Source organism: Osmerus mordax, chromosome 13 (genome assembly GCF_038355195.1).
Source record: "Osmerus mordax isolate fOsmMor3 chromosome 13, fOsmMor3.pri, whole genome shotgun sequence".
NCBI lineage: Eukaryota > Metazoa > Chordata > Actinopteri > Osmeriformes > Osmeridae > Osmerus > Osmerus mordax.
The window spans coordinates 9362746-9377278 of NC_090062.1; the positions used below are offsets into that span (position 1 = coordinate 9362746).

Genomic DNA, 14533 nt, shown 5'->3' on the forward strand with positions numbered 1-14533 from the left:
GACTAAGAATAATTAGAAAAGTGCAGGGCTAACAGAGTTGCAACGTTAGCCTAGTTTTACGGTTGAATTGAGGTTAATAACGTTAACACATGAATGCTTTGGGAAAGCAACAACAAAGACGACCATGGTTAAGTTAGTTTGAAGTTCGATATTCAACAGATATTCGGACACCCAGTATTGTGTTATTTTAACTGGTGTTTATCACCGTTACGATCGTCCGCTTAGCCAATGCTTTTGGCTGCCTAAACAACGGGTATATTTAGGGACCATCAACAAATTTCAAAAGTCAATAGCTTTTCAACAACATGAACTAGGAGAGTCAAAATCAGGTTATAAAAATTATTTTTTTAATTCAAAATCAATCTTCAAACTTCAATAGCTTTTTGGTCATGTGACCTATATACTTCAAATCCATTTCAGAGTGTTCACTGACTATGCATACATGTTGCTCAGCCTTTATGTTGTTCATTTTCACCTCACACTATTTTCAGTGAATTTTTTTATATTTCAAATTTCAATTGCTTTTTGGTCATGGGACCTATAATCAGTGTTGGGGAGTAACGGAATACATGTACCGGCGTTAAGTATTCAGAATACAAATGATGAGTACTGTATTGAGTTACAGTTCCAATTTAAATAGTTGGTATTTAGAGTACAGTTACATTGTTGAAATCAATGTATTACATTAGATACGTATCTGTTTCACGATTTTATTCACTCTCTAAATAAATTAAGGCAACTACATGCATTTCCCAGAATTTATATCTGGTGGTTTCTAAACTTTACGAACACAACTACATCTATAGCTCCCATGTCATTGCCTCGCGTTCTTTCCTTCTGCAATGCTATTGGCTAAGCCAATGCATGGCCATCACATGCACAGGGGACGCAAACTCACGTGCCATGGTTGGCTAAAGCATGCCTCTCATCCACTCTCAAGTAGTTCTTAAGAGACACATATGAGGGTTCTCCTTAGGAACATGTTCGGGAAACGTACGTTGCAAGTACAGAATGCTCGTAACAACTAAGATGCATCGTTATTGGGAAACGGACAGGACAGGAAATGTATGGTAGAGAGAGAGGGGAAGACATGCATGAATGTCCCATGCCGGTGACAAACCCAAGCTGCTGCGTTAGGCCCATATGGTCAGTGCTCTACCCGGTAAGCCACCGGGGTGAAGAAGTGGTACGATTGGTTGTTCTTAAAGATAATGATTATGTATAAAAGGGAATGCGGACCGTTGTTGGGTAGTTCTAACTTCTGGGAGATAGCAAGCTACTTAAAATGGCAAGAAAGCTGCAGAAACACCACAGGCAAAGGTCAGGGTAACATATAGCTAGTTCCAGGCTGTGATATTAACGCCCTGTATTTTTGTACGCCTTTCGAATGGTTAGCTCCTGAGATTCCCATGTTGGTAGGCTAGTCTAGTAGTTAGAGATAGCTTAGCAGGCTACTTACTGGTCCGGAGGTCAGGTCTGCATTTAGGATCAAGACGGCTACTCCATGTGAGGAAAATGTTACAGTCATTATGCCTGCTAGACTGTGATCTTCTAGCAGATAATTCCGTTTTCCAAAGCACATGTCCTGCTGTGTTAATTAGCCAGTTAGCTCAGCTTTGTGTTACCTGCATTTGCGCGGTTGAGCTACGATTGTGATGGGACTGATCCATTCTTCAAGCAATTTACAGAAGAGGGTCGTATGAAATGAGCAATCGACGCCGTTCATGAACGATTGGAGAGGATAAGCGGCAGGCGTTTTTCCCTACTTACAGCGCGGATGGCCAGTCACATGACCCTCTAGTCTTCAAACAGGGACGTTTTTACTAACACATAATTATCACTTTTAGTAAACTTGTTAGACAGTTTTCCATAAATTCATTTCAAAGTTATTTATGTTTTTGAGGGCACTTTTTCTAGTTTGCAGAAGGTAGCCTACTGCGATTCCAGATACTGGTGACAACATAGATAGGACCATTTTTACACAGGATTGCCCAATTTCTTCGTTTTGATGCAACTGTTTCAACTATGTGAGGCTGCCACATAGGCTTGGTGAAGAGGGAATGGTGAAAGGCTAAAAGAAATGACAACAGAACCCTGTTCAGAACCCTACATTTAGCTCTTAGTATTTTGAAGTGTAAATGAGCAACAACAAATGTATGCTTTTTAATCTATGCCATCTTTATAAATAATAAGTATGCATACTTATTTAAAATGCAGAAATATAAATTGTAACATTTCAGTTAAAAACAGACCCATCTGCAACCGACGCAAGCACACCTCACAATTTCCCCAGAAATGGTACCTTCTCTAGTTCATTTGTAATGCTAATATATATTACATTTGACTTTACTTTGACCATTCTTGCTCTAATTTAACCCATATAGTCAAATATCTGCAATTCCATCATAGTTGGATAATGTTAATTAATATCCTGTCCAGTCCCTCTTCAATTAGATCAAGGGGCGTAGTTTTGATTGCTTGGCCAATATTAAATACAAGAAAGAAACCAGTTTTCTAGGTTAGGCACTTTTAATGAAGTTTGCATCACTAACTGACAAACAAAAGAAATCCCTTGCAAAAAGAAAACAAACAAACAAAAACTGTTGAACAGATGGTGTACAGTAGACAATAGTTTCTGGATTTCAATTGGTAAACTCTGTCAATGGAGAAAAACATTTAATTAATGAAGGATAGTATTCCTATAAGGCGGTTAAATCCACTTCAAAAAGACCCATTTTAGAAGTCATTTCTATCATGATAATTGTGGAATTCTATAGAGTATTTAGTCATAGTATCAAAATGATTTATACATTAGCTAAATTAAAGAAGCATTATTCAAGTCTATCAAATTGTTTCAAAGAGTTAAGCCTAAAAAGTTCTAGATAAATTAGGGGGATTATCTCTGTCACATAATGGCATCTGAAATGTTACCCTGAACAAGTGTGTGTTGTGCCGTTCTACTCCAGACCTGCTGAATATCATCATCCTCACCACGTGTTTTAGTAATCAAAGAAGTACAAAGCCATGAAAAAATATATCAGTGTAAAGAGACTTGCTCGACTTGCACAAAATCACTACAAAATCACAACAAGTCCAAAAGAGCTAGTTCAGGGGAACACATCTGCGATCCTCAGATATCCGTCCTTTTTTCTTCCGGGGGGGGGGGGGGGGATGTAAAACTGCTATCAACATCTTTCTATTGGACAGGCACTCACCACTTAATCTGAATTATATTGCATTTCTATGCAAATCTTTCATTCTTTTACACAACCAGCTTCCAGGTGGTATGTCCTCTGGACCAACCGGTGACACTGACTGGAGCACATTGGAACCCTAAATAATAAATGTCATTGGGAAGAGTGAAATCCAACAAGCATTTTGGCTCCTTGCGAGAACCACAGTTGCATACCCTTGAGCTAGTCATCCATCAAAACATATTAAACTTGGCCTGCCAAGTCTTGCCACTAGAGGACACTCTTAGTCCAGCAACATTACGCTCCACTTCAAACTGGAAAACACAGCAATTTGACTTTGATATTACCCCAAAATACACGGGCCCTTTCCAAAACTAGCCTTTAGTTTCTACATATTTTCCAAAGAAACTGAAAAGGGCATAGTTCTGATATAAAATCCCTTTAGCCCATATTATACAGGGCATAAGGGGCCTGTCACTGTACTGCTTACCACATCTTTATCTGAGGGAAGATTATACGGGTTGTTTCTGGAAATGGACCAGCATTGCTAGTTAAGCACACACCATGACTCAAATCCAACATCATCCCCCTTATCAATCCTCATGTCCACCATACTCATATGTTTCATGTTAAGGCTAGGAATACTTGTTCTACATACAAGTCTTTCAGTCAGAACACCCAGCCACATGCCTGTCATGACAGTATGTATTGTGTGCCAAAGAACCCAAACTGAGGAGCCCTGCTCCCAAGTAACTTTATGCTTTGGTGTGACCGGAAAAGTTTTACAGAAAGTTGGGAAATGTGAACAGTAGTCTTAGCTTGTATAAAATGTCCACTTTGCAAGCTTTTCATAAGTGCCTAATCTATAGTGACCCAAATATGGCAATGTGTACATGTAAAACCCTCACAACTAAATGCAGTACACAGTGGTGCATTGCATTAATTTCCTCTAATAAATACTGTGCCTGAAAGGCCCTGATAGTTTATAATCCTGCAATTATTTGCACGTGATTACAGTATTATTATAACATTCTGAAGGTAGATAGCTAAACTACCACAGGAAAAGAATGATCTTTAGTCTACAGTTATTTGATATCTGTAGTGTTTTGTGCAGACTAGATTCAACATATGTTTACATTATCAGTCTATTTTATCATCTGTACATCCACAATGTTTGGTCTCAGTCCTATTGATATGTGAATATCAATGTAGGGAGGACGTTACTGCAGATTAAAATATGAATCTGACGCACAGTGCTTAGAGGGGTGCAGCCAGGGTACTCCGTTACCAAGGGGATTGGTGGATTTGAGTCAATGGGTAAAATGTTATTTTTGACAGCAGGAAGAGGTGGCGGGAGGTAGGGAGGTTGGGATTGTAGAAATGATCATTTTGGTGATGGTTAGCACACAAACTCTTGTCTCATTCTGATGATTTGCAGTAAGGCAGCTTGGACATCTTCATCCATGTGTCCCTAGGAAAGGGGAGAGAAACAAACAAGGATTAGTGTTTGTAGTACTGTAGTTCACAGCCGTGGCTGTTCTTGAGCTGTATAGGGTGACACCTGCTTTAGTTTTCAACAATTTATTATTAATAATAATTAATAGAATTATTAGACAAAAAAAATTAACAATGGCCAAACATTTAACTACTGTACCTGTGCTGCACTGAGAAGATGAGTTCGATAAATTGAAACTACATCTCTGTGCTGCCTCTCAGCATCCTGTGAGGAGGAAAAGAGAGAGATGGGGATTTATTATTTTATAACACCAAGCCTTGTAATAAGCAGTGGTCAACACTTCAAATGGCCTCATTCTGTCTCCATTTCAACACATATCTTTAAGACATAAGAGCAGAATTTTTTTTTTTTAAATGAGTCAGGAGAGCTGGCTTTCATTCATGGATTGGACAAAAATGTGGATTCAATGCAAAGCTCGAGAAATTATGTTTTGGTAATAAAAATAATACCAAATTACCCATTTTTATTTTGTGAGATAAAAAGAGGGGTTCACATATATTCACTTTCTGGTTCAAATACACAGTCCAATGTCCTGTCTAAGAAAGATTTTAAAAAGTAGCTTTCAGTGTCTTCAGTTAAGTGTTTTACCATGTGAGAAATAACTATTATTTGTGGTGTGGTTTAATGTGGCATGCTTGTCCTATAGCATTTGTTTAGTATGAAGGCTCTATCCACTTAGGAGAGCTAAATGCCTGACTTAACTTTAAGCAAGGTCTATAACAAGTGACTAATGTCAGGGTACCTGGGCATAAAATAATAATATTCTTGAAAATGAAAGAACATGCTGCAATTTTGCTCATACTGTATATCAAGTTTCAACATATAAAAGAAAAGTGTGAAACATTGCACATTACACTGACTGCATAGAGAAAGTATTCTTTTTCCAATAATTAAGAATAAAATGTGTTTTGGAGTGTGTACTTACAGCCAGCTGCTGCTGCAGGGTCTTGATCTGGGCTTGGAGTGTGTCAATGAGCTGTGTCTGTCTCTTATTGGGTGCATTTCCAGCATAAGCTAGCTGGGAGAGACCATTTAGGGCTTGCTTCAGTCGTTCAACGTCTGTCAGCAGCTCTGTGATCTGACATGCACATACATAAAACAGAGCTGTTGTGTTGATAACACAAAACACACACACTTTGTATATCAATTCAAAGACATAACCTACCCACCAAGCTAGCAGACATTAAAAGGTTCCAATGATTGATAAAACTAGTGAACAACTAAAAGATTCACCAAAACAATTCCTGTACAATCCTCACATACACATTTGAATGTGCTCATTCTAGACCTCCTACCTTCATGTCTTTGACCTCTGTCTGCTCTGCTGAAGTCTGGATCCTCGTCTGCAGGTCCTCGATGGTGCCGAGTGACCCGTCGTATCGCTCCTTCAACTCCTTGATTTCCCTCTCAATGGCCTGACTTTTCTCTTGTAGGGCCTCTGTCTCCATCCTGGCCTTGCCCTCACCTTCCTGGGCTTGGCCCACCTGGCACTGAAACTCGGTGCACTGGTTTGCCAGCCCAGAGAGCTTGTTGCCCATCTCAGCCAACTCCTCCTCCAGCCGCTGCTTTTCAGCTCTCAGTTGGCTCACTTGGTATTCCTTTCCTCTCAGCTCTTCCAGAGCCTGGTTAGCCCGGAGGAGCTCCGACTGCAGGGCCGACACATCTTCTGTCCTCTGAGCGCTACTCTCCTCTTCCTCCCGGAGAGCCTGGCGATACTTCGCCACCTCACCTTCTAGGGCTGCTAGGGCCTGGGCGTGTTGCTGGAGGAGGAGGGCGTGGTCTCCAGAGCGGGCCTGAAGCTCTTTCTCTAAGGCGCAGGCCCTCTGGGACTCCACGTGTTGCACCTCCTTGGCTTTTTGGCAATCGGCCTGGGCTTGTTGGATGGTATCCCGCAAGACCTGGTGTTCGGTCTCAAACCTTTCCAACTTGGCTAACTCAGACTCTAGACGCTGCTGGAGGTTCTGGATGTCAATTTTGCAGAGACCGTTCTGCTCTTCCAGTTCAGCTCTTTGAACAGTCACCTCTTTGTACTGTTGCTCCATATCCATCAGCTTCAGGGTCAGTTCTTCAATTTGACAATTGTACTTTTCCTCTACTTCCTTGTGCTTCTCACTAGGGATGAAGCCCGTTTTCAGTCTATCCTGAACAGACTCCATGTCCAACTTCAGTTGTTCTTTTTCCTGTTTGTTGCGCTCTGCCCCAGACTTTTCACAGTTGTACTTCTCTTGCATCTCAGACAGCTTTGTCGTCAAGTCCTTAATTTTGGCATTGTACGAGTTTTCTTTTTCTTCTATGACTGTCAGTGGGATGAACTTTGACTGGATAGCTTCCTGTATGGTGTCCAGCTCTTTCTTCTGAGCTTCCATTTCTTGGTTTAGTTTGATTGTTTCTTCATGAGCAGACTCGTACCTTGCTGTTGCAGTTTTTACTTGGTTCTCCAATTTGACAATAGCATTGCTCAACTCCCACTTCATGGCTTCATGGTCCTTAAGGCTAATATATTCCTTTTCGATCCCCACTTGAATTACTTCCAGCTTTACTTTCAACTTGGCACTATCCTCTTTCACATTCCTCAACTCTTCCTCACTTTCTTTGTCCTTCTTCATTAACTTAGAGATCTCGGCCTTGGCCTTCTCCAAACCAGTGTTCAGCTCTGACTTTATTTGCTCATGCTCCTTTTTGTATACATCTTTTCCTTCCAGGTTCTGTTTCAGAATCACATTCTCAGCCACAACCTCGCCTAGCTCTCTCTCTTGGTTCTCACACTTCTTTTGAAGAACTTCCAGCTCCTTCAACAACTCATTGTTGCGAGATGTCAGGCCGTCCAGCTCTCCCTGGATTTTATGTGAGGCCACATTAGCACTCTGAAGATTGGTGACATTTTTGTTCAGAGATACCCTCTCCGTTTGAAGCCTTTGGATCTGCGCTTCTGCATTACCCGTCTTTTCCGTGGCTTCCACAAGTTTATCCTCCAGTTCCTCCATGGCCCGTGACAGCGCCATCTTGGCCTCCTCATGGGCCTTGAGGGAAACAAAGTCAACCTCTAGCCTGCTGTTGAGCTCATCCAGCTGCTCCCGGAGCATCTCCCTTTCCTCCTCACTCTCCTCCACCTCACAGATCAACGCCTGGCTCTTGGCGGTCACGTCAGCCAGGCGCCTCTTCAACGAGGCATTCTGTTCCTCCAGACCAGCCCTCACCCTCTCATGCTCCTGCGTGGGAATGGTCCCCCTCCCGTCAGGGGGAGACTGCAGTTTGTCCATTTCCCTGTGGAGATCAGCCACTTCCTCCAGAACGCGGTCATAGTCCTCCCTGAGCTCTGCCAACTGACGCTCCTTTTCATCCACGGCATTGGACAGCAGGTTCTTCATGTTGTCAAATTTCTCGGCCGGCACCACAGCAGCCGACATGCGTCCCTGTGCTTCCTTCATGTGTGCCTCCATTTTTAGCAGTGCTTCGGCTAGCTCATCCCGCTCCTCACGCAGGGCGCCTAGATCCTGACCCAACCGCTCCGCCTCAGCAGCAAGCTGGCCCTCACTGCTCTTGTACTCTTCCAAGGCTTTCTCACTTTGCTTGAGGTGATTGCGGACCCGGCCCACCTCGGCAGAGGCACCTTCATACTTTGCCTTGACATCCTGGAGCTGTGCACGAAGCTCCTCGGCTGCCTGGCCTCCCAGGTGCTCCTTCACTGCCACTACATGCGCCTGCAGTTGCTTGACCTTTGACTCTGAGTCCAGCATCCTCTTCTGGACATCACCCAATGCTTCTTCCAGGTCCTGGACTTGTCTGTCAGCCTGGCGTTGGACAGTGTCCCGGTTCTGGGCTAGCTCCTGGCACTCCTGGTTCTTGCGAGCCAACATAACTTGCAGCCTGGCGGTCTCATTCTCCAATGCCTGCTGCCGCCTCCTCATCGCCTCCAGCTCGCCCTGGAAGGAGTCAACCTCGCGGGCCGGGTCCCAGCCTACAGCTGGCCGGCCCAGTTCCAGAGGGCGTGATTGGGAATGTGATGGGCCAGCAGGCTGGAGCATCTATATTAGGGAAAGATACATTACAAAAATGTCAAGCCATAGTGGAAGTAAACACATTCTTGTCTTAAATAGTTTCAACTAATAAGACACTTCATATAAAGCAGGTGAGGGGGAGAAAAGTCAGTTTCAGTCAGTTTCTATTCTCACAAATCTGCTAGACTGCTAGCAAAGTTTTAATAACACTGCTTAGCTTTCGAAGTCAGTTCTACTGAGAACAAGTTCAGAATACCAAGAAGATAAAATATTATCTACCTCAATTTAAAAAATTGAGCCCTGGCAGTGAAACATTCCTTGCAGCTACTCAAGTAAATAAATCATACACCTCGATTTTGCTGTGGAGCAATGAGCAAAAAAAGGTTCTAGATGAGAATTTCAGGAGCTTATTAAGCAGTCAGAGATTCTGCCATAAGCTTTCCACTGCTGACATAAACTGACTATACCGCATCATCAGGATAGCAACAGGACAGGACAGAGAGTCCTTGTCATTTGCAGACTACAGATTATTGGAAAGAAAGAAAGGATCACACTTGATCTTAATATTTTAGACATAGCTATGCTATAGTGCTTTCAAGTAATTTAATTAGTTCTGATATAGAAGGGGGGAATTATTTTCCCTAAAGGTAACACTAATCTCCATAGCATGACTTCCCTCATGTCAAACGTTGACCCAATACACGTCATTAACACAGTCAGGCTTACTTGTGCTGAATCCAAGCTGTGCGACTGTTTTACCAAGATGTTGTCTTTTCCTGAAGGAGCAAATGAGAAGAGGGAGATGGAAGCAAAATGCATCATTAGAAGGACCACTCGTCAAACCAAATACCCCCCAAAATCAATTATGATAAGATGTATTTTAAGGGAAGAAATTGACTTACCTTTGATAACTGACTGGCCAGAGTAGTCTCCCTGTAAACATAGTATTAATATTCACTTGACCTTAAGAAGCACTAAGCATGAGCCACTCAAACACACAGCAATAAGCAGGTTTATTAGGACATGGCCAATACAAGAAATGTCCACTAAAAGCTTTTTTTTTTCAATAATTAGGCACACACCATTATAAAACAATATCCAGAAACTTCTTGGGAGGTATTTGTCACTTACCAGTGTGCTTCTTAGTTGGACCTTGACCGTCTCCATACCTCGGGCACCCTCCTCCCTCTCTTTGGCACTCAGCAATAGCTTCAGATGTTCCCTCTGATCATCAGGAATATGTTGAGAGTCGTATATAGCACAAACAGCTTTGCAGACAGTAAACTTAAAATATGAAGGGCAGGATATTCAAAATCTAATTGTTTAGGTGTGTGTTCCATGATACATTTCAAAACACATTATATATTCCCCTGCCCCCATCTCTCCATCATCACCCCCATCTCTCCACCACTCCTCCTCCTCACCTCCTTATGAATGTCCTCCACTGTCAACTTTTCCTGAGGAAGAATGACAGGATCAAGCAATACATTCCCCAGTGGGTTTCACAAACAACAACAATCAGCTACATTATAAATTACACCCACGGATCCATGCAAATAGAATATAAAAGTAGTGCACAAAATAATTCGTGCTTTGCATTTGGCACAAAAGGATCCACTGCATAGGCAATTTTATTTCAAAAGCTATTCTCCTCTGAAAATGTTTGTGTCCATGGGTGTCTCAAGGGTGGGGGTTGTTGACCATTCAATCATGCATATGGTCGGACGCCTGGAGCATTGCCTTGTATGTTTTGTACATTGCATTTGAGCAGTGTTGTGCATTGCATTGTGTGTGCAGTAACTTTTGATTATGGCTTTCAGAATATATATCTGAACAGGACCAGGGGCCTAAAGTAACCCTAGTGTTGGATATTGTTATAGACCTGCGTGAGCTGCTGCTGAAGGATGTTGACCTTGTCCAGTAGGGCTCTCTGCTCCTGGTGAAATCTCCTCAAAGTCTCCTGCTGATTCTCATTCTGCCTCTCCAAATCCTATGGCACAACAACAACAAACAGAATACAGTAGCTATATCTCCTGTCAGCCAGGCAAACAGATTTACAGGCAATAAAGCGTGCGTTTATTACTCAAACCCAATCTCTACACACAGTTAAACAAGCATGCTGGCAAAACCTACTAATTCATCGGATTAAACTATAATGTATAACCATGAGGTTATCCCCAATCTAAGGTGGTGTATTCAATAGAGACATTCAAAACACTAAAAGACATGGCAGTTTCAATGTCTCAGCTCGGACTAATAGATTTCCACACATGCCTAAAGAGAGAATCAAGTCTTGCCAGTGCTAAATGCAAGATAAGATCATTCACCACATAACAGGGTTTGGATTGTGTGCAGAGACAGTAGCACTCACTTGACAAATCAGATCCTTCATGTTAGCTTCAGACTCTGCAGTTATCTCCACTGACTGCTGTGAAAAGATGTGATCCATTTTCATACTACTCTATAAAGGATCTTTCACACACAATCCTCCTTTAGGATAGTGTGTAGTAAAGTATTACTTTTAAACGAGATAAACGTAGGTGGGGAGAATATGGAGATAATACCGATCTAGGTGACCTCTCAAAACCACAAGGCGGACTACCAACCACAAGAGTAATTTTAAGCTGCTGTGGCAGGAGATGCTTCTAAATGACACTGCTTCTATGCCACTAGATGGCACTAACATTCAACTGAATAATACATTTAAAAAGACACAGAATCTCTTTGCCTCAGACTATGCAAATAACAAGACTAACTTGATTTATTACAACTTTGGAAGAACAATTATTTGAGGCAGAAAAGGAAGACACACATGAGGAAGTGGTGCATCGCGGTATAATCACCAGCTAGCGCCAACAATCAAGTCTCATTATACACCCTGGCTTAATCTCGTGACAACCTGGTATTACATTGATTAGAGCTCGAATTCATCAGCTACTCTGGTCACAAATTGTATATCTGGCTGGCAGGAGCTGATAAAGGAGGAGCTTAGTGTTTACAGGGTCTGTAATAAACTAGGCTCCCAGAGTGGCTTTGGGCATTTTCAGCAGTACAGCCCTAGGCGTATTAGAGCGAAAGGTGTGCTGTTTATTTACCTGTCTCTTTTTCTGCTCCATCTTGGCTGCCTCTTTAACTGAGGAGGAAACAATAAAGAATAAGCAGATGGTGAACGCTTGGTCCACTCTCTGAGATCCTACTTTCATAAGAGAAGAGTTTTGGGTTAGATGATTCAAGTACAATCCCTACCCCCTCTCCTTTCTTCCACCCACCCACAACCACAATGGAATAGAGGAAAGGCAGGGTAGAAATGATAAACAAAGAACAGGTGTTAGTTTGGGAATTTTAATATGCCAGATAACAGCATCCTCTTTAAAACCACATAACATGACGACAAAAAAACAACATTGCGTCTCTCTCACACACACACACAGGGGAAAACAGCTGACCTTTGGTGGCGCCATCGAGGTAGGTCTTGACCAGTCTGACCAGCTCCAGGTTCTTGCTGAGGCGGGCATAGTGGTAACCGTCATGACCCAAGGTGTCCACGGCTGTCACGTCTGCTCCACACTTCAGCAGGACCTCCACGGCATCCATGCAGGCATACTCACAGCCCAGTATCAGAGCTGTCCTGGGGGTGAACACAGAACACACATACACACACGTCAATAAAATATTCAAGTTATATCTGAGACTTAAGATAAGATAACATGCTTGGACAACCTCGATCACTCTTCAATCAGAGCTGTCCAAAAGCCTTTTGTCTGGACACACTGCCCAAAAAGTGACATCACTTGGTGGGTCTTACTTATTCTGTTTGTCGCGGACAGCAATGTCCGCCCCACGTTCCAGCAGCAACTGGCAGATCCGTGGATGACACATCTGGGTGGCCAGCACCAGAGGAGTCCGTCCATCCTAGAAAACACACACACGCACACACATCACAAACAAACAGCTATCACTACCAACCTATCCTTCCCACTTCTGACTGGATAAAAAAACTATCACAACACACAAATTCTAATTGGGATCTACTGACTACATACACACACTCGTATGTGTACACAGATACACACTCATTACAGTGCAATTCACATTCCTACAATGGAGTAACAAAACAGGATACAAATGACACAATCCCTGCATATGGTGGGCGGACGATGGTGCTCCTAATGAATTGGAAATCCATACTTACAAAATCACTGGCATTTACAGACGCCCCACTGTCACAGAGAAGCTTCACACTGGATGAGCAGCCAGCCATGACTGTGGACAGGAACAGACTCATCATCACACACCAGCTAGCACTGCACAATAACTCATCAACGTAGGTTCTGATACATTGAAACGGAGGACAATGTGGGATTGAGGACTTGTCATGACAAGTCCATTGATTACAAAGGGACTAATTAAAACTCCAATTGAAGACAGGTAAATGAAAAGGATGGGAGGATAGGTTTTACTTTACTGTGAGACGCCTAGGATGGGAGGATAACACAGGAAAGAGGACAGCATCAGTGTCTCACCCGCGTCATGCAGAGCCGTCCTCCCCTGTAGGTCCACATTGCCGACAGGACAGTTGTGCTACAAGACCACACAAAAACATTGACATGAAGAGCGAGAAAACTGGCATATACCTGTCACATCTTGGGACTGATTTCCTTGTGGAAATGGGAGCTTCCAGAAAAGGCAACGGTGTCAAAGAGTTAGTTTGACTTCCTGCCGTCTAAGAGTTGAAGAATCTAGCACAACAGTCGGGTCACACCAGGATAGAGCGGGAGTTTGATACACCCTGATACACCCTCTATCTAAGGTCCCGCCATGAGACTCCTTCAGTCAGCGCTGACACGTCAATGCGGCCGCGTTGAGAGCTGCCATGAGAGCCTTGAAGACTCAATGCCAACAGGGACCTATCAGACTCGCTCGGCTTAGCCAGAGCTAAGGCTCATCATCTTTCCAGCTATTAAAAAACCCTCTGCTCTCTCTAGCAACAACGTCCCGAAATGAGTACATAGTGGTCATGTGACAGGGTGGTGTAGTGCATGTGTGTCTGGGGGGGGGGGGGGGGGGGAGACAAGGAAATCCTATACTCTGAGGGTAGCTGGTGGAAGAGGTGTGGGGGATGAATTGGCAAGATTTTTCCAGCCTTGGCTAGGAAGCATAGAGTTGCTATGTCCATCGTGATGACGGCATCCGAAAACGGACAGCGGGGTTGTCAACACCGCAGGCGCCATCCCCCTTTGCCCTGGCTGCCATCAGCCGCTCAAGTGAATGCCAGGGATACAATGGCACCACAAATTCAGAAATAACCGTCAATGTAAACACATCAGTCCCCTCTTTGTGCCCTTACAACTCAACAAACACGCCTACCATTGACCTATGTGGTTTTGTGCTACCGGTGGGGTCAAATGACAGGCCCATTAAAAGCCACAGGCAAGAACAAGAAATTACTCTACTGTAAGTGGGGCCTCAGTACTGTTAATCATTGTTGATGTAATTCTGAGTCAAAGCCATGCACACTTAGCTCTTGGAATGGAAACCATTTATTAAGTGTGTAACTGAATAAGTGAAGAGGCCACTGTGGTCTACCGTGTCACAGTACCTGCAGGAGCTTTTGGACACAGAGAGACTGTCCGTTTCTTGAGGCCAGGTGGAGAGCATTTTTACCTGCAAAAGACAGACCCACGGGTGAATAAGGGGATATACTCATTGAAGGGACCTCTCACCTGTTTCTCTTATGTAAATCTGGTCTTTATTAGAACCTGACCCAGATCTTTGGGGCCGATGCCGATACATATGTAAACAATTTACACACAAAACACTTTTTT

The 14533-nt window shown here is 43.2% G+C and overlaps 1 protein-coding gene across 4 annotated transcripts in view; it reads right to left on the minus strand.

Moving 5' to 3' along the window:
* Positions 1 to 2510: 2510 nt before the first annotated feature.
* Positions 2511 to 14533, minus strand: part of uacab (uveal autoantigen with coiled-coil domains and ankyrin repeats b) — a 30624-nt gene continuing 18601 nt past the window's right edge. For 2 of the 4 annotated variants that reach the window (XM_067248677.1, XM_067248676.1), the window contains exons 4-19: positions 14308 to 14372; positions 13232 to 13289; positions 12901 to 12971; positions 12514 to 12620; positions 12155 to 12336; positions 11804 to 11841; positions 11080 to 11136; positions 10591 to 10698; positions 10133 to 10165; positions 9840 to 9932; positions 9611 to 9641; positions 9435 to 9484; positions 6006 to 8735; positions 5636 to 5788; positions 4849 to 4914; positions 2511 to 4665 (exon numbers count right to left, since the gene is read on the minus strand). In XM_067248677.1, the coding sequence (XP_067104778.1) occupies positions 4594 to 4665; positions 4849 to 4914; positions 5636 to 5788; positions 6006 to 8735; positions 9435 to 9484; positions 9611 to 9641; positions 9840 to 9932; positions 10133 to 10165; positions 10591 to 10698; positions 11080 to 11136; positions 11804 to 11841; positions 12155 to 12336; positions 12514 to 12620; positions 12901 to 12971; positions 13232 to 13289; positions 14308 to 14372 (3914 nt within the window). In that variant the 3' untranslated portion in view covers positions 2511 to 4593. The remainder of the gene's footprint in view (positions 4666 to 4848; positions 4915 to 5635; positions 5789 to 6005; positions 8736 to 9434; positions 9485 to 9610; positions 9642 to 9839; positions 9933 to 10132; positions 10166 to 10590; positions 10699 to 11079; positions 11137 to 11803; positions 11842 to 12154; positions 12337 to 12513; positions 12621 to 12900; positions 12972 to 13231; positions 13290 to 14307; positions 14373 to 14533) is intronic. The other 2 variants (XM_067248679.1, XM_067248678.1) reach the window with 2 other exon arrangements.